The sequence below is a fragment of the Nymphalis io genome, chromosome 16 (genome assembly GCF_905147045.1).
Source record: "Nymphalis io chromosome 16, ilAglIoxx1.1, whole genome shotgun sequence".
Taxonomy (NCBI): domain Eukaryota; kingdom Metazoa; phylum Arthropoda; class Insecta; order Lepidoptera; family Nymphalidae; genus Nymphalis; species Nymphalis io.
The window spans coordinates 10,551,706-10,577,779 of record NC_065903.1 but is presented as its reverse complement, the minus strand read 5'-3'; the positions used below and the strand labels follow the sequence as shown (position 1 = coordinate 10,577,779).

Sequence of the window (26,074 nt, the reverse complement as noted above, 5' to 3'; positions counted from 1 at the left end):
TATATACTTCTCCTATTGATAATCTGTTAAAACGAAAACTTCAAAAACTGCTCATCGCAAAATCGCTTAATTAGCAAAATTCGTCGTTCATATAAAAACGCGTAAAATATTTATAAAGCAATATTTATATGGGAAAAGTTTTCACGAATTCGATAATAAAGGCGATCGGCTTATCCGTGCATGTTTCAGCATCCCGCTCACAGGGGAAGTAAAAAAAAGCGAGCCGGGCGGCAGTCTCGCTGACACCGCGGCGCGCGCCGCCCGCATCCTCATCGTTATTTATTTTATTACATTTGTTACACGTGTTTCATTTCGCGTACTTTCGGACGGCGGTTGATATTCGCGTCATGTGCACAAAATTGTGATTTCGGACCCTAAACAAAATGGAACACCGTGAACCTATTTCGTCAAACAAAAACAATTTTCGGCAAAAATTCTTGTAAACCGCAAAACTAAACGCAGTTCAAACTAGGTTCTTTTATTCGGTTCCTTGATTTGTTCGTTTATTATTTTCATCACAAACTAATGCAGTTAAAACGGTTTAAGTTTATTATATTTGAGTTCTTTTCGTTTCCAATGAAACTATAACACACTCGAAGAAACTGTAAACCGACAGACGGATAGAAGTAAAGAGAACGAAGCAGAAGTAAGATGGCGCTTGCATCTTCTGTGAGCCTGTACTACTCAATCGTGCAGCGGGCGGCGAGGCACTACCTAGAAGATTATTGTCACACAGGTATGTAAATATTACTATTTAAAAATGCCGCCAAATTTAATAACTCTATCGTAAAGTTCAAAATGTTTACAACGGACGCGGCGGGAAAAATATTTTCTTTACTACATGGTTACATCGTTTTAAGTATTAAAAAAAAAGTTTATATTAAAATAAACAATTCATATATATATTCTATATAACTTAAAAAAAAGTAATAATTAATTAATAATTTTAATTTAGTAAGTTAATACTTACTAAATTAAAATTATTAGGTATTTCATAATACCACTGATTTTAAATTGATAATATTTTTAAACAAATATTATTTATTACATATAACAAATTAAACCTATCAAATACAAATTTAATGTACATTTTCAATGACTACAAATATTTCATTTTATTTTTTATTGCTTAATAAACTTTGTACCAACCTATATATAAATAACGATTGTCTTCCAATAAATTATTATTCCACCAAAAGCAATACAAATCACGGAGATATACCTAGTTAATAAATATGTAAATTTCAACATACAAGAATCCTCTTAATTTTTATTACGCGCTCTTTTTACTGCACAGACTATAAAAAGAAATATACAGGACAGATACGCTAACTTCAGCCGAAATGCGACAATAACATTACAACCTTTTTAGTGCTTTTTTGTAACTTATTTACGATCAGTTGGTAATAAACTGACACGGATCACCTAAAACAAAACTGTATACGAAAAATAAAATTTAATTCACATTAAAACATTTTATTTCATATAAAATAAAAAGGTATCCAAAATAATTTATAAACGATTTGGTACAATTTTAAAAATATTTATGTCACAGATGACTGTGTCTGTATATTTTTAGTAGATAATTAAATGGCGGCCAAGACTTTGTTATACTTAATTTTATATCATGTTTTGGAAAAACTCAACATGAAATGTCACTTTAAAAACACACCTTGACTAAAAGTCAATGTATAATAAATTATTTGATTAAAAAAAAATATACTACTAACGCGTTCCTTTATAGACAATTATTTATAAAGAAAAATCGTATAAATTTGCATATTATTAGATTTTAAGTTTATAAAATTATATTTAATAAAAAAGTTATGTCCATTCAATTGATGGATAATACTTATTATTTTTAAAAACGAGAGTAATATTAAGTTGTAACCTACAGAGCTATAAACAATTTAAATATCACATGCTATTTAATGTTTATAAAATTGACATTAAATGTCCGCCGGATGCTTTAAAAATTGAACATACGTAAAATCTAAAAGTTTTTACTCGAGGTTATTAAAGTAATTTCACAGATAATAACGATATTTGTTTTTTTTATAAACTCAAATTTAAACTGAGCATCGATCAATTTTGAATGTCAACAATTGATTAATCGTAGTCTTATCATTTTTCTTAATATTTAATACTAAATATATATTTTAATATTAGGGACGTCTTATTGATATGCAAATTCTATTTTTAAAACGATTTGTCTTGGTGAAATCTTTCATGTCATTGTTAATAAATAAACAAAAAAATTAAATTTGATAATAGAATTTACAATGTACGCACATTATATGCATTTGATTCAAATATGAGAATAGCTTGGATGTACCTTTGGATCGCATTTGGTTCACATATATTCTATTACGATTTTCAAGGAGACAGTTAAAATATACTTTTGTCATTAAACGCAAATATGAAATCCAGCGGCCATTCATATGCTCAATACTTTACTAACTTTACTCAGACATATATTTAAAAAAAAAAAAACGAAAATTTTCAATAACTCTTATAGTTAATGTTAAGATGTTTGTCACTTAACAACAATTTTATAAGTAGTCGTACAGTTACAGCCTGTTAATGTCCCACTGCTGGGCTAAGGCCTCCTCTCCCTTTTGAGGAGAAGGTTTGGAGCTTATTCCACCACGCTGCTCCAATGCGGGTTGGTAGAATACAAATGTGGCATAATTTCAATAAAATTAGACACATGCAGGTTTCCTCACTATGTTTTCCTTCACCGTCAAGCACGAGATGAATTATAATCACAAATTAAGCACATTAAAATTCAATGGTGCATGCCCGGGTTTGAACCTACGATCGTCGGTTAAGATTCACGCGTTCTAACCACTAGGCCATATCGGTTTTTTTTAATGAGGTGAATTCGATTTTGACCAAATCAATTTTATAAAATTAATAATAATAATAATCCTAATGACATAGATACATTACAAATATGCAAAATATACAAATAGATACAAGATACGCAAAATTATATTTAACGATAAAGAATAGACATTCAAAATAACACTTCTATTGATTTGTTGAGTAAGAAGGCTTTACGAATACATTATTTTCACGGAATATGTAAGTGCAACCTACAAATACCTGAATCACATATAATATATATTAAAGCTTTAGATTTAACGTTTTAATAGCCATTAAGAAAATTTTATTTGCATATGTATCCTTTGCCTAAAATATTAAAACCGAACATCATAAAGAACCCACAATTATAAGCAAGCCGTAACGAACATATAAGGAACCTTAAAAAACAATTCTAAATCTTTTGTAAAAACACGTTGTTACCATACGTATACGCTATCACTTTTCCACAAGACGTTCACTGGTAGAACCAGTTGCGTCGCGTAGTTTATAGGAACCAGTTCGTGATAATCGCATAGCCGTCGGGTGCGTTTATATGCAAATGCGGTGCATCCCGACGTAAAGGTCAAGGTCGCTAGAATCTAGATAATGTGCACTTTTGCGCACGTCTGTTCTTTGACTTTGACTAATTTTCGGCTTTATAATATTTTCAATCGTTATTATTATTAAAAAATGTCTTATAACATATTCTTTGCTTCGTTACTGTGAATGTTTATAGGAGTAGAATTTTTTATTGTTTTTATTTTTTATTTTTATTTATAACTTTTAAATATTCTCACTGATTATAATTTCATCGTCGTAAATTGAATATATGGCATTTCTTATCGTGTCCGTTTTGTTATCGTAAGACAATTAAAAAACATTTATAATTATATACCGTTGTTAATTAATATCAATTATAATACATTTTTATTTTAACAATATAACATTTTATTTATATATATATATATATGATATGTATATTTGCTACATACTAGTTTTTCTATAGAGTAGTTTACCGACAAGTATTTATAGAATTCTTATTTATATAACGCTTAATTTATAAAGTACCAGTAAAATAACAGATGAAAATGACAAAATATAACTGAAAGTAAGGGGCATGCTTATTTCTTAGAGAGATTTCCTTCCAGCACGTTGTCAAAGGAAAAAAAACCATTCAGATAAATAATAGGTAGACGCATACGATAGAGCAATATATATACACAAAATAACGTATAAATTAATTATTATTAAATAGAAATATCCCAGGTATGTAAAGGATCCATTATAAGCATTTATATTTTAATTATATGTTCATGGATTAACATATATTTGTTAAATGTATTTTTTCTATTCGAGAAGAAAATATTATATAATCTTAATCTGAAGTATTATCTCAGTACAGATTGAATATCAATAATTTTGAAAAGTAAAAACTTTGCGATTGTACTTTCAATATTTACCTTTCACCGAACGGGTATCAAACTCGCGGCCGTCAAAATTATTGGTTTTTTAGGGAATACAACAGCTTGTATAAAACTTATTACATTAAATATTACTTTACTCGTGTAAATGAAACCAAAGGAATGAACAAATTGTTAAAATTTATATTTTATTAAAAAATAAAATAATTAAAGTCATAAATATAGAGATATGGATCTAATATGGGCATGTATTCGGGCATATGTCATGTTATGTACTCGTATTTTCACCGCACTTGAATAAAGCTTACATACCTGTTATACATATACTTATTCTTGTCTTGAACATATTTTTATTAACTTGTACAGTTAGACCGCTATGTGGTTAGGGCACAAATCGGTTTATGTAGATTAGTGTAGCAATGTTCCGCTTCACGGTACGCCGGTAATCAGCTGTTAACTTCACGCCTCCACCGAACTGGACTGCCCAATTACTTTACCATAGTAATGTTGTAAAATCGACAACCATAGAGCGTTAAATTTGCAAAACAATACACCATCGCATTTTTTCCAAAGACAAGATGAGATTTTCTTGTCTTTTTTTTTTAATCTGTCACAGCTCCACAACTTTAAAAGCTAAATGTCATCGACATATTATAATAATTGACACACTTGTTAAGAAGTACGGTTAGAAGTATTCGACTTTATTGCGTTTTCCTGAACAAACATGTTTTAGAATTCTTTGACAGATATGCTGGTCTTCTAAGCATTTATTCAACCACGCAGCATGAGATGAATTAAAAATAAACGTAAAGTAATTTAAAAAGCCTTAACATGTTCTATGGAGGCAAAAATATTTGGTAAACTTAATTGATATAACTTTAAATATATAATATTATATAATATTATAATTAATGTAATGAATATTCGATCATTATTCAAATCAGCTTTCAATATATTTAACAATTACTTATTAAAAGTAATTATATAATTAAAACTAAAATAAATAAATATATTATCAAACAAAAATTATGATAATGTTGTTTTACTATGAGTGTAAGCCGTGAAAAATTCGAACAATATACGACCGAATATTCGGCCTTTCATTCGGACATCTCTCCGAATTTACTTGCTATTTGTTGCAAGTTCTCTACAAACATATACATAACATGAAAATCACTTTCAAAGTCAACGAAATCATTCCTCGATGTCTTGATTCATAAGCTTGAACGCTAGAAGTTCCCGAACACGAGTATAACGATAGTCATCGTCACGTGCAAACATCACAACAGCAAAGTTTGCAAACATCACGTGTTCATCACGCCCGCTAGCCTTTGATAGTTTACTAACAATATGATTAACGAACGTCCGGTTCCGATAATGTTCATAAACTTTAATTTCGGTGATATTGTTGCGAGGCGTTAAGATACAAATATTAAATGGAAGCCAAGGTAAAATTTTAATCATGCATATTAGAGTTTTGTAGGTGCAATCTGTGTTTGCGATTTCAACATCTTGCTTTCTTGATCTGCAGGTTGGAGAATATTAAGCACTTCTCTTTTTAAAATTTATTTTTTAAATTTTTTATATATGAGATAAACCTTTTCGGATTATGTTTGTAAATTTATCTTGAATAGAAAAAGATACGTGTATCCAACTAATAAAAATAATAAACGACATTTTAAACTTTGTTAGAATAAGTAATAAACTGACTAACAATTTCGTTTGCGTCAATTCATATCACTTGTCACATGAAACATAAATAAAACTTATTTATAATAAAGTCCAATCGAAATTTATACAATATATATTTTCTATAAAACAATTATTTATCTGAAAAAATAAAATATAATATTTATATATTATTTTTTTATATACTCAATCACGCAAAAACGGCTCGACAGATTTGGATGAAATTTGATTATAAGATAGTTTATAACTTGTCTTATTACATAGGCTATCCAATACCTGCCCCTCCCTTACCCGCACACGGGTAAAGCCACGGGCGGTAGCTAGTAGTATATATTTTCCGTAAATAAATATAACATCGCATTGAAATAGTCGTATCGTCACGTGTAATTACCATATTATTGCTTGTGAGTTTACAAACCAAGATTGCTGATTAGCAAACGTCCGGCTTCGATAATAGCTTTAGTTCTTAGTCGATAACATTTCTAACTTTCTAGTAACTTAAGATTTTCGTACGTTAACATTGACTGAAATGGATAAATGATACATTAAGCGTTTGATTGAAATATGCTGATTGAAAAATAATTTGAACTTAGTTCTCATATAAAAAATGTAGTTTAGTTAGTAACCGAATTTAAACATTCACCAGAAACGTTTCACTTTAAAATGTTGCAAGTTCATTGTACTTATAATCGACTTTTATTTAACTTCAAAAATGTAACAAAAGATATTTAAACCAATATATCTTAATCCTTAAGTATCATATAATTTGATAAAAAGATCAACTATTTACCTATTCTGTATAAAAACAACAGATTCAAAAAGTAAACTTCCTAACAAGAGTACCACCTGTAGGGTAAGGTTCCCCCCGTCCTTGAACTTGAACGTGGCCTTGGGAACCCTCACACGGGTCAATACGCACGAATATGCTAGTGTTACCCTCTTGTAATACCGCAACAATGTAAGAGGGTGGATTTGTACTGTTTTATTTAATTTTGCTTATAATATTATAATTCCATTAAAGTATATATAATGTTAAATGACCAAATATATATTTGAACGATATCATTTATTATATATCGTAAATATAAAACACAATTAAAACATCTTTTATGAACTTTTAAATTTCCATTTCACAATATTAAATTAAATATAAAGCTACCACCGGCTGCCATAGGCCGAGAAAAACCGTACTAAAAAATCTGTATTTTCTCTTTATCATCAGTTAAATAATAAAAAAAGTATGTAAATAAAATAAAATACAATGAAATTTATATGTACAGCCTAAAACTCAACAGATACAAAATTCACGCTTGTCCATCATCATATTGTAATCTTGTTTTGAGTAATATGCCTGCTTTTGATTATTATTATTATGATTAAAACAAGATTGGGAATCAAAAAATCAATAACACAAACTGCTGGACATGTCTATAATAAAATGAATAAAGAATATTTCAATATTTATATAATTTTTTTTTAAATATTGATTACCGATTATTGCGTTTCTTTTATGTACCCCTGATAACGTGTATGTAAATATTCATGACGATCGGTTAAGTAGTTAAGATGTGAAAAAACAACAAACACACAAATACACAAACTAACTTTCGCATTTAAAATATTAGTTAAGCCATAAACCCAACCCTAATCATATATGGATAAGTTCTTTTTACTCTTCCAATAAGAGTAAGATAATTTATATTAAAAACTCTGCTCTACATTCATAGCACGCGATATTTATATTTAATAAGACAAATAAGTCAATACATTTCTTTAAATGATTAAGTGGTCTAATTATCGATATTAATATCTCGAGTCATTTGTCACAACGAGTACTTTCACTTAATCCGGGTATCGGATCAAATCAATTAATTAGTTGTAAATTTGCGCGCCAAAGCAGACAATCAGATTATCCCTATTATACAATCCAACATATGTCAGATACAAAATAGACAAATAGACGCCCTCCGAATAGGCAACCCCTATAAATAGACCCTATGTTTGGTTTAGGCATGTCACAATGTGTTGGCATTAGGAATTAGCCGCATTATAATTCGAGCTCATTAGAATTTTATTATATATATATATATATATATATAACAGACACAAAATAATATAAGATCTATAACTACTCTCGCTAACTTTTTTTTATACAGTATAAGTAGACGAACGAGCATATGTCCTCTGATGGTAAGGGGTCACCAATAGACATAGGCACTATAAGAAATGTTAACCATCGCTTATATCGCCAATGCGCCACCAACCTTGGGAACTAAGATGTTTTGTCCCTTGTGTCTGTAATTAATCTAACTCACCTTTTACACCTGAACACAGCAGTACAAAGTACTGCTGTTTGTCAGCATAATAACTGGTGTAATAAATGTGTGGTACCCTCCCAAAATGCACAGAGCCATACCGGTAAAATTTACATTTGTTTACAAACATACATATTATTTATGTTTGAATGCTGATAAAAAGGTTTTGACGTATCCAGTTTATTGTACCTTTGTCTGTATTTGCTTTAAACTTTATTAAAAAATCAGCCATCTCCAATCAACTAATTACTATTAAAAAATTACATTACTCATCGTATTATCTTTTTCTACAATCAGTTGATTCATTCAAAAACACTTTAAATACAATCTTTAAATAACATATCAAACACTCCAACACATAAATAAAGCCATAAAAAGGCATAAATAAGTCATAACCGCCGGCCGGCGTTTACAATTTTTGTCTATTCTACACGATAGGATTCTATACATGCTAAATGTTTAACGCAATTATAACCCTTGTGTCTATTGAAATAAGAATTAAATAAGTATGTTGTCGTTTATACGTTTATGGGCGAAGCATGCCGTCGCGTGAACACGGGAAGCCAAGGAAACACGCTACAACATGTTTGGTACAAGTCATCGAAAATATTTAAATACTGTTCGATTATTCAAATTTCGAACAAATATATATTGCCAGTCACATCGAATGTCGCGTTATTCCTAATATTATCGCAAACTATATTTTTTCTTTAAATTATAATGACAAAAGAAACAGTATAAACATTTTAAACTGTTAATATTAATACGACCATAGACAAAACGTCTATGATCGTCTATGATCGTATTAATAAGGTATTCAGTGTATTATTTTAAGTACATAAATAAAACTATTCTTGAACAATTAAAAAACTTTATAAATAATATAATTAAAATACTTAGAATTAAAATAAATAAAGTTAAGATAATATTGATAAATTTGAGAACACTAAAGAAAACTATACCATCGTCAAATCGCTTGCAATTTGCACCGAGCAGGTCTACGAAGTGAGGCGCGATGTAGCGTTTAGAAGTTTCATGATTTGATATCGGTAGTTTTATAGCAGTGTAGTAAAGACTTGATACACTGTCACTTTGTTTCACACCTACTATCATAAAGCAACGTCTCCACCAAAATAAAATTGGCAATAGTGACAAGACTGGGAATTATATATTTATCTACTACACCATACTATAGCTATGGCTTGCTATAGAAATGGTTATCTTGAATTACGTGAGTCCAAAATATCGATGGCTGCAAAGTAGATACGGACATCTGCATTTTGTGAAAGTGCTTTTTTACAAAAATAAGATATATAATATTATGAAATATCATATTATATATAATACTGTAATATACACGTTAAAATTATATTTTATATTTTTGAAATATTACCAAAGCATTTTGAAAGCACTTTTAAAATCAGTAAGAGTTCTTTTTCTTTGATAAATATGAACTATGAGTTCGTAATATGAATTCAGCCGACAACAATTTGTAAGTAGCTCAGTTTTCTCTCCTTTAATTGTAATTTTATACAGATCATTCTCAGTTTAAAAAAATATAGCATATACTTAAAATATTGTTTATCTGTATAATCTGTTATAGTTCAAATCAAAATCATTATTAAGCATATATTTCTTCGTGTATTAATGATTTTGATTTTTTTTAAATTGTTTTTTTGTTTTAGAATAGGTAGGCGGGTGAAGCTTACAATATTTTGGCAACATTTTATTCCACAAAGATAACGTTTGGAACGTTATCTTTGCTTCGCCAGAACATTGTATAACTAAATTAAAAGTTTATTGTAAACCGTTCTTACATATCATAGTAACAGCACAGTCCATCCCTTCATTTGTAAGCCCTTTCAACCGTAAGTCAAAAGTAACTGACTTCTGACTGACCTATACAAACACAATAGAATATTACATATATCTTGATTTTAATTATTCTAAATTATTTCAAGCAAGTGTGCGTCTATACCCTCGTTTATATGTGTGTATGTGTGTTTCTTTTACTTAACACTATTTAAAAACACTGTTATATACTAAATAAAAAAACATAATAAGACTAAGTTAAATACTATGAAAGTTATAAATTTAAATTTGTTTGACTACAATTTGGTCTGCCCCCTGTAAAAAGATCCCATTTTACGCATTTATAAATAGAAATTATATTATGCTATCCAGCTTCCGCGTCGGGCGAATTGGTTAACATTCGATAGCATCGTTTGATATAAAGTTACGCAAAGATTTATCGCTAAAACATCAATATTTTGCACTGGTATGTTATGTTTGACGGATGTATGATCCAGTGAAATTACATGAATTATGCCCGGTTTACATTATTCCAGTCCAGCGATCTAGTCCAGTACTGGATTGCTTACTGGAAAAATGTAAACCGGCACTGGAATGAACTGAATCCAATCCAGTTCATCAAACATCTTCGATCCTATAGTTGTTAGCGCATTGATGCTGTTAAAGATGCTTTATACTTCTTACTATGATACTGTATAGGCGACGATTACCATATGTTCGTTTGCCTAAAACCAAAAAAGCATAAATACATAAAAACGAAATCCTTACAAGAAAGGAGAATTTCCTATTAGCTGGTAGCTGAAAATGCAAAGTTTTATTACTTTTTTACGATACAGACAAAGTATTGTTACGCACATTAGTATCAAATAGCATATGAACTTGATTCTGGTCATTCACCGACGTCTGAATATCTCCGCGCTTTATTGATGACAAATTATGACGAAATGATATGAACTTAATACTTGCTTGAACTGACATATTTGATAAATAAAAAATATATATATATTTTAGCATAAGCAGTAGAAACGGAACGTAATCGTTGATTTTATCCGTTTTCCTATTATATAATTTATTTATCCACTAATTATATAAAATATATTTTTTTATATAGAATAGGAAGGCGGACGAGCATATGGGCCACCTGATGGTAAGTGGTCACCAACGCCCATAGACAATGGCGTTGTAAGAAATGTTAACCATCGCTTACATCACCAATGCGCCACCAATCTTGGGAACTAAGATGTTGTGTCCCTTGTGCCTGTAATTACACTGTCTCACTCACCCTTCAAACCGGAACATAACAATACCAAGTACTGCTGTTTTGCGGTAGAACATCTGATGAGTGGATGGTACCTACCCAGACGAGCTTGCACAAAGCTCTACCATCAGTTAGTTATGTTATAAGTTAAGTTATAATATAACAATTAAGTTATGTTTTGACATTACGCTTTAATCCATCATGGTTACATCATGGTTTAGACCCGATCCAAATATATATAGAGTGGTCAAAGTTGGATTAAAATTGAATCGGTAACGTGCTTACTCTTTGTAAATTATAATAATTGGTCTCCTGTTAGTTAAGCTTTTAAAACATAAATTTTATATACTAACTTTTCAAAATACAAGTTTGTTTACTATATAAAAGATACAATGTATATTCGTTATCATATATTACATAAATCACAATCTATATAATTACTTTTATAATTTATTAAGGAAATATTTGAACGGTTTAATGCACAGCTAGATAAAGCACTGCTGAACAGGTTTTTTCGAAAATCATTAGCATAAGACAAAAACTTCTGATATTTACTTGAATATATCGTGGCCTTTTCGGACACTAAAAAAATACAATATATAGTTTAAGTTTTAGAATTTATATCAATATTTTTTATAAGAATGCAGACGGCCAAATCGGCTATCATGATGTAAGCACATATATAATTCTTCGATATAATGCCTTATTTATTAATATATTTTTAACACGGGTTTTAAATTCAATTATTTGTTAACACAAAATAATGCTACTAAAGAGATCACTTATATGTTGTACCTACACATACAACAACAATATTTACATTACATTTTTCATAACAATAACAACAAGTCCAATAAGCAGAGACTTGTCAACATACGTACACAGGCACACCGTTGTAATATGTAAACACGCACACTTAACAAACAGTTCACCACTAATGCCATATCACATAACAAGTTGAACTTGGTCGCTCACCCGCTGTCTGTCCGTATGTCTGCGTTTTATTGATGTCAAGTAGTTGCGTAATGCGCGGTCAATGCCGCCGTGCGTGCTTAGATTCAATGCTGCATAAATTTGCAACTATATACATACATAGTTCAACTATAAAGGAAAAGTGTTAATATAATATAAATTCAAAACTAAGATGACCCAATGAATTAATTTCCAAGAAAGCTGTAGCGTCTTTACGTACTTTGATGTCCTTGTAATTCGCCTCGTCTTCAGTAATCGGAATATGTCGTGAAGCAGCCTGCCTGCGTGCTGTATGCCGGAATAAAATCAAAAATTGTATGCGGCAGAGGGACAGTTACAGATTATACGTAACATAATATAATTTTATGTTTTATAAAACAACATAATAAATAAAATTAAAAAAAGAAATATTTAAAGATTGGTATTGAAGCGTCAATAGCGCACTGGTATACAGACCGTCTAGCGATGTAAAAGTCGAAGGTTCGATGCTGACCCCTTCGAAATAGTCAAAGTCGCTGTTCCCACACCTTACATAAACTGTACGCTTAATGGAGTTGTAAATAAGAGTCTTAGTAATTCCTCACAACTTTGCAATTGCTTTTAATTTTTATAAAAAAAAAACAAGCAAAATTAATAGTTAATTAACATGCTAAAAAGATACACACTTAATTCGCACGACGTTTATGATACCAGCGATGTTTTTGATTGCTATTTACGACCCTCCAGCTTAACGATACTGTCTTGTAATTAAAAGCAATAAGTTCGATCCTATTGCTGCTAACGTTACCATAGTAACAGTCAAACAATTAAACAGCACAACAAAACAGTTACCAATGTTAAGATACGAACAAATAAAATAATTCGTTGTGAATTTTCGAGTTATATAATTTACTATTTAAAGAGAGTAATTAAATCGAGTTTAAATAAGAGTGACGATATAAAACAATCAAACCAAGCAAACCCTGACCTCGCTAATGGCTAACAAGTGGCTCAATTGACTGCGGACGTGACGTCACGCACTTCCGTTTGTAATTACGAACAACGACACCAACTTGGAAATTGCGATTAATTTTATATGGCGGACAAAAGCTTTATTGATGTAGACACGGGCGTTTAATTTAACAGAAAAGAGAATCTTGCTTCAAATCGCTACTTCGATTGCTAATAAGTTCTTTTGAGATATATGTAGGTCATTGATACGGATGGGACTTTGTTTAGTGAGCTGAAGATAATAAGGGATTGAGAAAAAAATAATAATTATTTACTTTCGTAAAAACGTAACTGCAAATAATTTAAGATATATTCCTCAAAATTACAGAATATTAAATGATGATCTTGAACATGGGTGTAGCGTTGTAACTTGTTTTAGAATTCCAGATTTAAATATCAATACTTTAAAATAAACTGATAACTCTTTTTAATTCTATTTATATTTCTATCAAACGTTAATTACTCGATATGATTGTATTACGTTTTATTGATAGTTGATTGTAGTTCACCTCAACTTATACACCTTAATATTGTATGAATATTTGATTATTATAAAATGCTTTGAAAAAGAAGATATTTAAGGTAAGAAGTCCACGTCTAAGATAACAAAATTTGAGAGCGTTAAAGTTTAAAAATGATTGCATTTCTATAGACAATGAGATTACATTTTTGAACAATTTTCAAAAATAGAATCAAATAAATTCTTGAAAAAATTTAATTAATGTAAAATATTAGAGAAAGCTATACATAAAAAATAATCTTAAATTTAGAATTACAAAAAGAAGACCGATAGCGGATAATGTCAGTTTCGTATAACTTAAATCAGTAACGTCTGACCGATACCTACCAACAAAAAGTGGTGGTTTGTTGGTACACGGAATATCAAAAATATTAATCGTTGTAACCATTTCAGTAAAATTAACAAAATACATGTAATATTAAGATATATAATATTAAATCATATCGTTGTCAAGGAACCTTCACGCCTTCATGTTAATAGATTGCTAGAAGATCAGTTAAAGCTTTATATTTTCTTACAAGCATTAAATGTATCAAATTGTAACACCGCTTTGTTTGCGTATTACGTGCGAGGGAGTTCGCCTTCCTGAACTACATTTATTGGTATCTCTATCTTCAACCATTATTTAGATGTTAAACAAACTTTAAATATAAAAATGTTTTCAAATTTTAAATATTTATATCGTATATTTAAATCAGTCTGATTCTATAATGAGGCAATGATCTTCTCATTGGTTTTCAAATTCTAATCATCGAATAGACTGAACAATCTGTTGTGAATGAAATAGTGATTAATTCTGAATACATAAAACAATGGAATCCGAACCGTATCTTACAACAAGGTACTCTGTTATTATAGACAAAACAACGTTAACAAAAGTTTCAATAAGGGCACAGCACTCCAAGATTTTCCAAAACAAAATCCTCGAAGTGAAGCATTTGTATTCGAATAATTGGATTACAATATTCTCCTAAAATATATATATCCATGTATGAATTTAATTAGTACAAAACTAGCGTCTCTTGACAGACTATTCGAAACAATGCGGAGCAACGGCGTACTACAATTGAAACTCTTCATTAAAAAGCCCAAAAGAAGCTAACCCGCGATTCAAAACCGTCGCCTGGCAACATTGAAAAATGCATTCGGGAGACAAAAGCAGGCTATTACGGCCCCAGGATTAGCCCTATTGACACTACGTTACCAATTAAAAAGGGAGGGGTGCTTTTTCGTCTCGGTTTTTTCAGCAGACACTTTTTCAGGCCGCGGGCGAGCTCCCAACCCCCCTCGACGCTGTAGAGAAAAATCAATAACGCAGCACTTTTTTCCGCGCGTAAAGCATGCACCGACACGGCCGTTGCCGATGTGTGTGTGCCTCACGCACACACAGCCGGGCTGCATTGGGTTGTCAGTGTTTTTTCTTTTAGCATTAAAATTTGTTGCGCCGCTCTTCCTAACGCTACGTACCTTTGATTAGGATGCACCTGAAGAGTTCACGCAATACGGGAGGCTATGTTCATGTTCGGGGGCTTAGAGTGGATGTGACATTGCCTTTAGGGTTGGCGCATTTTGACCAAAACAAAATCGAAAAATGTTATCCAACATTCCTATGAAGCTAGAAATAACGATAAATAATTAGAGTACATACATTATTTTCATAATAATAAAAAAATATTGACGTATTAATTATTATTATATTAAACAATACTGTTTATTTAACCTTGAAGCTCAACCCTCGTTACAATCTCTTAAAATATGCTTTCAACATTATTGCAGAAACTTAAGTAATGTAAGAAGTCTCGAATTTTTATTTAATTTTAAGTCTTTTGTCGAAAAGTAGAAACAATACTCTCATTACGTTTAAAGCATGGCTATACTAAAATTTTACAAAATGAAACAATTTAAAACATTTTATCGCGAGCCTTTTGTTCAGATTCGTTTCAGAGATCGCCATAACTCGTTCTGTTAAAAGGATTGCGGTAAAATGAGGAACAGATTGTTAACAAAGCGCAGACATTATTATCTATAAGTGATATTGGGCCAATTCAATTCTCTCGCTAAAGAACTGATCGTGAGTCGACCTTGGTCTCGCTTCCGCAATCCTTTGAGCCTGTTGAATAAACATCATACAAAAGCTTTTGGAGCCCTAACGAATTTCTGTAGTACTTTATTTGCATATATTCCTAATGCTCAATACGCGACAACCGCACATCACTAATTGCGAACGCAGACTAACGTAAAAAAGCATCACATCTAAAAAAGAAACGCTTTGCACATTTTTATTTCACATCGGCCCTGTCAGAAGTGCTTCCGTCCCGCTTGCACCCTATTGTTACTCGGTATACGAGCTCGGATCTCGTCATCAGTCCATCTTTGTCTGCCGTACTTTTTTTGAATGTGCAAAAATATAAAAACGCCGAATCGGGTGGGGGTGGTCCCATGCCACACGCTGCAGTTGTGTGCGTCGTAATGCTTGCTTTAGAGTTGTCCGATCATAAGTCATGTGGGTATTAAAATTTTATTATATATTTTTTATAAACAGGAAATTATTTCATTAAATAATAAAACACGGCGTACACTATACGTCGCATTCATTTTTAATATTAACTGACATAATTATATTTATACTATAAATAGCAAACTCCTTTCACAACTACATATACACCAAGTAAATGTCACTGTTGGACTAAAGATACGTCTTGCTTGGAGATAATTCCATCAAGCTTCTGGTAACTTTTTTTATTAAAAGTGATTATTCTAAAACTCCGACTGTACCAAAAAAAGACCCAAAAAAGAAAGTGCACTAACAAAACGACATTAAAATAATATAATCTAGACTAGCAACAGACGCCTTTCTCTGTTCCTTTCACTTGTCTGCATTAGCGCTCTGTTAATCATAGAGTAACAGGTGGCATCTTTTAGTTATTCCAAATTGGCAGTCAGTAGATCAATGCACTTATTACTGATACGAGATACGATATTAAATGAATGCTGTAAATTTTACTTAAATTTTTTCTTCAATTATCACATTGATTCCATTTTGAAATCCACAGATAAAATAAGAATTCAGATAATTATGTTTCTTTTTTTTGTTTCGCCTTTATCTTTATTTTTAAAAAATCATTAGATTCAACTTGAATAAAGTATATTGTTATGTTACGGAAATTATGTATAGCCTTTTGAACTACAATAAATACTTTTTTTCTATCGTCTATACTTAAATCGCCAAATAATTCAGTACATATTATATATAATCATTAACTAATTGAAGTCCATATATTAATTATTTACAATTAAATTCATAAATCCTGCTGCGAAAATAAAAATATATATCTTACATAATATATATCGTAATAAAAACAGTTTACTTATTAATAAGTTTTAATAAAAATACTAGGTGAAAGAAACTTAATATTTTTTCGTTCCGGTAAGTTTCGTTCGAGTAAGTGAGCCAGTGTAACTACAGGCACGAAGGGACATAACATCCTAGTTCATAAGGTCGGTGATGCATTGGCGGTGTAAAAAATATTACTTACATTGCCAATATCTATGGGCGGTTGTGACCACTTACAATCAACTAGTCGATTTGCCCGCCCGCCTGTATATTAAATAATTATATAAGCATATTTAATTAAAGTATATTTATAAGCTAACTGTTTGCTCGATCGCGGCCGTCGGTATAAACTAAGTTATACAAGTTTTCGATTGAGATAGGTCAGGGATGCTGTGCAATACCGTACAATGAAGACATATTACGCAAAAGTTTTCGATAAACCTTATCCAAAATGAAACTGTTAAAGAAATTAAATATCATATAAACGAGAAAGTAACTCGTCCGTCTGTTGCACTTTCACGACTAAGCCACTGTACCGATTTTGATTAAATTTGTTATGAAGCTTGAGACCCATGGACAGGAATAGGCTACTTTATTATACCTAACACTCGTCCTCGGCTCAGGCGAAGCCGCGAGCTAAAAATAGTTACATATATTTTAATAATAATGTGTGTGTAAAATAAATATGCAACTTTTATTTTAGGTCTAATGATAGAGCCTAGTATAACCTTCAGGAATTCGTATCAACTTAATTATACATTTTTGTTTTCTAATATATATTACAGCTATTGCTTGTAAATGGTTATCAAATATAAAATATATTTACTGAGTTATTGTCTATAGAATAAATAAAGATTATGTAAAAGTTTTTAATGTTATTTACATGAAGACAAGATAGAAGAAGACTTTTATTATATTCTTGTCAACAAACTTACTCTCATTTTAACTCCAAAATATATTTAAAAAACAATTCAAACTTTAATGTTTTTTTTAATAAAATTAAACAAATTATTATAATAGCTTTATTAAACAGACGATTGAAATAATAAAATTAAAAGTCACATTTTATAACCTAACTCAAGAAATTTTCCTTCCCCACACTTATTCTCAGTATATATAGAAAAAAGTGTCCATAAAAAGTTCCGATCCCCGACGCCGACCTTACGCAGTATCGTTTTATTGCGATCGTGCCTTGGCCTCACTCCTTCTTACCTCATAACACAGTTTCTCTTGCCTCCTTTTCTTTCCTTTTTTAACTTTTTTTTTTCGTTTCAACTCCTTCCAGCCGTGTATACCAAACTTTTCCCGCTCTTTCCAAGATCGTTGCAACAAAACTTTTTGAACATACACAAACTAACTGTAGACAATCGAAAAACTATGATTAACAACTTTTCGGTCAATTACTCAAATTATAAGTAAATACGTACATCCACCCATTCAATCTTAAGGAAAACCAGCAATTCATTAAATTGCTGTAAAAAAGGAATTTCTTTTGAGCATTATAATTACGGCTTCGTTAAATTCTATACTTTGCTGAGTAAAGTAAAAGGCGCTTTGAAAGGACGGTTTTAAAATTGAAAACGGAGCTTAAAAATACGTTTCTTAATTGACTTTCAGAATATAGTATAATACCTACTGAATAGAATTTTAAAAAGTGAACTCCTACATGATTCGTTTACAGGTACACAATTTGTATGGCAGTCTTACAAGAACATTCTCTTTTTCTTGTATCACCATCACCGCTAACGAGCATAACATTCGAATTTGTGGCTTAATTTGAAATATAAAAACAAATATCAAAATTGATTATTTCAGAAAATATAAATTTCCTATTATTATGAGCTAAATGCTCATTAAAAAAATCTATACGAATTAATTGATTAATCGTACCATACTTTAGAAATATGAAAAAATAATAAATGCTTACATTACATAAAATATATTCCAATTTCAAATTCTCATGATATTCGAAACAATCATGCAGATAATTCGTAATTTAAAACTACATGACACATAAAAGGGGACTGTGTTGCTCCCTATCCGCCCTGACCAACATAGAGTGGTCTGTACATAAAACAAAAGTTCCTCCGAAAGATCTATTTGTTTAAAGGCAGGGGGCGGGTGGGGAGGTCATAGATAGTGGTGTCTATGTACAATGCACATTTTTGCATGGCGTTTTGCACGCGATGAGGCTCAGCCCGAGCTCGATTCTGCAGACACGCACACATTTACACCTCTGTACTTACGATATATACGCACACACGCAACGGGTTAGTGTAAATGTTTAAATAACCGATCATGCTTTATCATTTTTTTGAAGTACTGTCTATGTTATGTAGGTATTTGTATATATTGCAAAAATATATGTATAAATAAATACGTTTCTGAATTATTTTTGTATGTAATTATGCGATATGCTAATAAATACCTTTATTCTTTAATACCGTTAGTCTAAGCTAATCATATCAGTATAATTCTGTTATAGCTTTTTTATTTTCTTTAACTAAACAACTTCGATAAACAAAAATCTTTCACATACACACTTAAGCAAGTTAATTAGTGTCTGCTCTGTAACTATGTCATCTTAAATAGTTGAAATCTTATGCTTCGCGTAGAGTTGTAGACCGCAGCTACAATCATCGTAGCACTTACGCATAGCTACAGAGTGTTACTATACTAATCTCATGACTTTTCAATACATGTAAAGAATATCAATTTCTTTTAAACATAAATTACGACATAGTAGAGATGTATACATATAAAAATATTCTGAGTCGAAAGTCGCTTCGTGTTTAAAGAGTGCAGTCTAACTAAATATATGCACTACTTTTATGTATGCAATATGTATTTGTGTATTAATTTAAATATTCTCTTAAATAAATAAAGATTGATTCACCAAATTTATAACAGTTGAATAAATGCATTTTTTACTGAACTAAAATAACGAATGTTCGCTCGTATTTTAAAACGTAACACCGTTCATCAATGAATTACATCAGTAAAATCCAGTACATATGAGAACTGCGATCATTATAATAATAGGTACCGACAGTGCGATGGGGGTGACGCTCGAAAAAAAAATCACATCTCCCCGAAGCTGGGGAGGGATGCAGGTGGGGTTGCCAGTGTTTTTATTTTTCGATTGGCGGATTGCAGGGAGTAATGATCGATGGAATTAACGTGCGCCACTGGCCACCTAGACGATCTGAAATTCGAATGCTGTTTTTATTTTTTCTTAATTTTTTAAATTGAACTTCGATTCTGGGAAAAGGTTTTGATGGAAATTGTAGTTTATTTACATTATTCAGTCTTGCGTCATATTGCGTTGAAGGTTCGTGGGTTTGTATAAAATAACATGTATGCTTTTTAAATCGATTTTCTTGCAGAACATGTTTATATTAAGTTTTCGCAATCGTATGCTTTGATTCTTTCTTTTATAATTACACTTAAAAAACACATTCTTCGACGATCAAACTGAAACCGAAAAAGTTAATAATAATAACAATGTAATGAACTCGTGGTTCATTTAAAAGTAGCATTTAGCTTATTTCCTTATCAATTTGATTTTAACTTATATAAAATTATTTATATGTATATTTTGTACATATTATTTGTTTTTTTGTTCTCAATACATGACATACAATATATGCACGGATATCTTTCTAGTTACTTCTGGGTAATACTTCAATAATAACGCTTCAATAATGGTGTTTTTTATATTAACTAAAACAAATGGCCTATTAACTAAAAAAACTAAAGCCGAGATGGCCTAGTGGTTAGAACGCGTGAATCTTAACCAATGATCGTGGGTTCAAACCCGGGTAAGCACCACTGAATTTTCATGTGCTTAATTTGTGATTAAAATTCATCTCGTGCTTGACGGTGAAGGAAAACATCGTGAGGAAACCTGCATGTGTCTAATTTTATTTAAATGATGTCACATGTGTATGTGTGGTGTACCAACCCGCATTGGAGCAGCGTGGTGTAATAATCACTAAAACCTTCTCCTCAAAAAGGGAGAGGAGGCCTTAGCCCAGCAGTGGGACATTAACAGGCTGTTACTGTAAAACAAATTACAATTTGCAACAATCATTATTGTACATTTGATATACTTATTTTTATTGTCCATTTAGAACTCTTTCCGGTCGTGTCGGATTGCCGTCCCATCGGATTATGAGAGTTAGGGAATAGAAAGTGCACCTGTGTTTGCGCACATACTTGTACACTATAATATCTCCTGCGTAGTTGGCTCTCTTGAGATTGGCCACCGTGGCCGAAATCGGTCTGGAGGGCATTGTTATTATTTTATTGCCCATATAGGTATAAAACAATGTCCTGACTGATTAACTAATTTTGACTGGCTTGAAATTTTGAGACGACTGTGTGTTTCCTAACAAATCACACTAAGTGATATTTTTCGACAGTGTCAATCGTTGTCAATTCATTTTATATTGACATTTAACTCTTAGAAAATTGTCTTGAAAAAATACAGCTTACGAACAAAACACTAACTTCGCCATGGGACTAAAATGTATATGGTAGCCTGTGTATAGAGTTAGAGTATTTGTACTATATTGTTTTGGATGAAATACTATTCCGTATTTCATCCAAAACTGTCCAGCCGTTATTGCGTAATTAGGTAACAAGTATCCAAACACACAAACTTTCACATTTATAATATTAAAGTAGTATTTCCATTTGGTTAATATCTAAGTAATCCTATAAATAAACGGTAAAGATATATTATTTTAGCGCTTATACTAATCATATAGTAAAAAACTTGAATGAACAGCCACAACCTATAAAAATAAATGAGAGCTTTAATAAAACCAATGAAAAGATAGCGGTCAATCTGTTTGCTGCAACTGCTATGCAATATATTGTATCAAACAAACTTCAAACGCAATCTGAAAATACCTATTTCATTAAGCGATGTTGCCATATAAAAAAAAACATCGCATAAATTCTTTTCAAAGTCCGCATATTATTTTTTGATGCACCCCAGTCCAGACTGATATTGGATAAGCTATCGTAAATGTTTCGATCCATTTTCCGTTTACAAATTAAACACACCCCGTTCGTACATGGCCGCCCTCCCTCACGCAGGTACATATGTGAGGAACATGATTTATATACGCCATACACATTTGGCATAATTGAAAAATGGCCGAGTGAGTTAATGGCGCAGCAGCGTTTTTCGTCCGTTACGGCCTGTCGTATGAATATGGATGTACTTCAATAAATTTGTTGTATTCGTAATGATAATGCAGTAGAAATTAAAATATGACACGTTTGCATTGTATCTGTTTAGTACTTTTAGACTTATGGATTCTGATACCTAATAATTAAAAAAAAATTACAAACACTTATAGCTCACATATGTCAGTTTAAAATTGTATTTGTTCGCTTTTTAAAATCTAATATAACAAAACGTGTACGTACCCTCTATTCAACAAATAAAAATAATTATACTTTATCTAATAGTACTTTGAATTAAGTATTTGAAATTTTAATTAAGCATGTTTTGCATTCAATCTCAACAAATTAAATGACATATAAAAATTTACTATATTTAATTTAGAATATATATATTGTTGTAATATTTTATAACGTATATAATTGTATACTCTTAAAAGTTTCTCAAATGCACATTCATTACTGAACGTATTTAAAAAAATAACCGCTAGGAAGCTCACATGGTGATTGCCGTCAAGCTGTCAAATCTGACAGCTGATGATGTATTTAACTTGAAAGCTGAAACGGTTATGATGTATTAACATTCTGCCTAACACCGAAGTAAAAAAGTTTATAAAAAAATATTCTAAATGTAAATAACAATTACATTTAAATATAAGTTCAAATAGAGCATTCGTTCTCTGTTAAAAAATAAATATAAAGCATTTAAATTAGTAAACGTTACAAAAGTAGTCAATTATACGCGTCAAAAACTTTTTCGCTCATACATTATACACTATAATTCGACCTTGAAAATGTTCTCCTGACAAACGCTCATTTTTCTTTAGTAATTTCATTTAAAGAAATTAATTGACACTATTTTAAGATATTATTCAAAGTAATTTAGTGAGTTAAAATGCTTGTGACATAATATAAGTGATATTGTTTCACAAGTCGAGTTTGCACCCTGAAAACGAAAGTTACAAGTGTTCCAAGACACCAAGTTTGAGGTAGGGGTGCTGCGTCAGTTTGAAATCGTGAATGTAGTTCGTAGTAGTTTATTTATTTGATAACAATTTTATATTTATTTGATTACTAGCTGCTCGACCCGACTTCGCCAGGGTAGGCTAAGGGTCCATATAAAACGTGTTTATTAAAAGACAAATACAGAAAGAAAAACAAAATTTTATTCCAGTGCGTTTGCTGGTGTAAGCAGAACATCATTTACTGGTGGTAGGGCTTTGTGCAAGCCCGTCTGGGTAGGTACCACCCACTCATCAGATATTCTACCGCAAAACAGCAATACTTGATATTGTTGTGTTCCGGTTTGAAGGGTGAGTGAGCCAGTGTAATTACAGGCACAAGGGACATAAAATCTTAGTTCCCAAGGTTGGTGGCGCATTGGCTATAAGCGATGGTTGACATTTCTTACAATGCCAATGTCTAAGGGCGTTTGGTGACCACTTACCATCAGGTGGCCCATATGCTCGTCCACCTTCCTATTCTATAAAAAAAAAAAAAAAATCTCACCAGTTTCATAATAATCGGATAGGAACGCATAGAAGATAAACATGCAAACATTATTATGTACAATATATTCATTAACATCATTAATGTAAATTAAATTCTAGTACTAAAATGAATAAGTATAAAAGTTCCTTATTTCGAAAATTTTACAATTTTTTTATAAAAAGTTTGCAAAAAAATGAAGGTCAGTTAACAAATAGAAGCTTACAAAAATATTCACTGAGATTACACAATACCACTCATAAATTACACAAGAGGTCATAGCATACCTTCGTCCTTACTCCAAATAAAAGTACGTTGAAAGTATAAAACAAAATTCTAGCACTGAGAGCTTCAGGAAGTGATGGCGTGTCTCAAACTTCTGAAACGCGCGCTTTCAGGGTTCATTCACCCGTCCAGACATCTTACAAACCAAACCTGTACACGGAACATATACTTTATTTCTATAGTCATAAAGCTTATAATATCCTAAATAAGCTGCCTCTAAACTTTGTACGAGTACACAAACCTCATTCATTTCTTTCTTACCTAAACAAAGGTGGTAAGGTTCATTTTCACATAACATTTCTTCGGCGTCAAGGAAATCGCCTCGGTTTTCTTTTGACGGATTTCTTTTGAAAATACTGAATGTATATTCGAAAAGAAAGAAAATGTTCGAACCCCTTTGTTTTAATTGTAACGGATTTTTAAAACGAGGAACTCGAATGGTAGACGACAGATTAAAAGTTGATTTTTTTAACTTTTTAACCTAAACAATGCTATTCCCGCCATGCGAAGCACCTGAAAATAATGAAGCAATATATACATACATACTATATGCACATATTACATATGTACGGTACTTGTATTGTTTTGAGTATTACTTTATTTTAGGAGAGTAATTGATACGATTCTGTACAAAAATATATAACTTATGTTTTATTATAAAAAGTAGTAAGTTGAATCATTACTGTATGCAATTTACTTTTATGTTTGTAAGCAATTCATATTCGAGCAAAAATGAGCTTGGTGGAATAAGCTCCAAGCCATATAAGGCCTAGCCGTGGGACATTTACGGCTTGTGGGGGCTGCTATCTTGTTGTATTTTCTTATCAAAAGTATGTACTTTAATTAAATGAATTAAATTAGTGTTGGAATAAATAAATTGCATATATGTACAAACTACTTACTAACTTAAAACATAGAACTGAAATTTGGAAGGTACTTTTGACTGAGGCGCATTATTGGCGTGTTTCAAAATTTTGATAAGAAAAATAATATGAAGTTCAATAGGTAAACAGAAGGTTAGGTTAAAAATAATATGTCAATACGCAATTTCGTGATTGATCGAACTTCTCACGCCTGGTAGTAAATTTGCTTTAAGTTCAGCGGGTGAAGCTGCGTCTGTGTTAATGTTTTAATATAACAATCCTTACTTATGGAAGCTATGTGAGAATCAAATCTAAAATTATATGTAAAAATACCTTCTCCTCAAAATGAGGAGAAGCTTTAGCCCAGCAGTGGGACATTCACAGGCTGTTTCGGATGTAAAAAATATTTTAGATGTGAAAAATAGTTTGTTTGCATTGCTTGTATGCTTTAGTAAATTACGTGTTGTGTTCAGTGAAGGAAAACATTCACTGCCATGCGGTTAAATAGCGTATTTGTTACTAGATCAGGCTCATAACAAGAAGGAAAGCTTAACCCAGCTTTGGGACATTTAGTAATATTATTTTTATTTATTTTCACTTCTAAACTAATATAATCATTATAAAATAACATGCCAATAAACATCGACTTAAAAATCTTATAAGCAATAAATCTTTTCGAACAACGCGTTAGACCACCCTTCTCTTATAAGGCACATAATTGATCCTTGTATCCGAACCGATGCACGGAAGGTTCGCGTGCTAGGCGCCAAACGAATTCGTTCGTTGATCCCGCCATATTTATTACTTTTACTTTTTAATTTATTGCCGGTAGGACATGCAATGGCACCGCGGAGTTTGCCTAAGTTTACCCCGCAATGCAGTTTGTCTGTGGAAATCCGGTCTATATGTTGCAAAACTACGAGCTTCTTATATTTTCAACTGTTACCTGTTGTCCATTTTATATTCATTAATCCTATTTGACTTAACACTTAACACAAATATAAGCCGGATAAACAACGAATATTATATTCGCAAAAACATTAAAAAATTAACGACTTTTTAA

At 31.2% G+C, this 26,074-nt stretch overlaps 1 protein-coding gene across 1 annotated transcript in view; it reads left to right on the top strand.

Moving 5' to 3' along the window:
- Positions 1 to 299: 299 nt before the first annotated feature.
- Positions 300 to 26,074, top strand: part of LOC126774297 (myeloid zinc finger 1) — a 42,230-nt gene continuing 16,455 nt past the window's right edge. Inside the window, exon 1 of the mRNA XM_050495751.1 lies at positions 300 to 736. Within this exon, the coding sequence (XP_050351708.1) occupies positions 652 to 736 (85 nt within the window). The 5' untranslated portion in view covers positions 300 to 651. The remainder of the gene's footprint in view (positions 737 to 26,074) is intronic.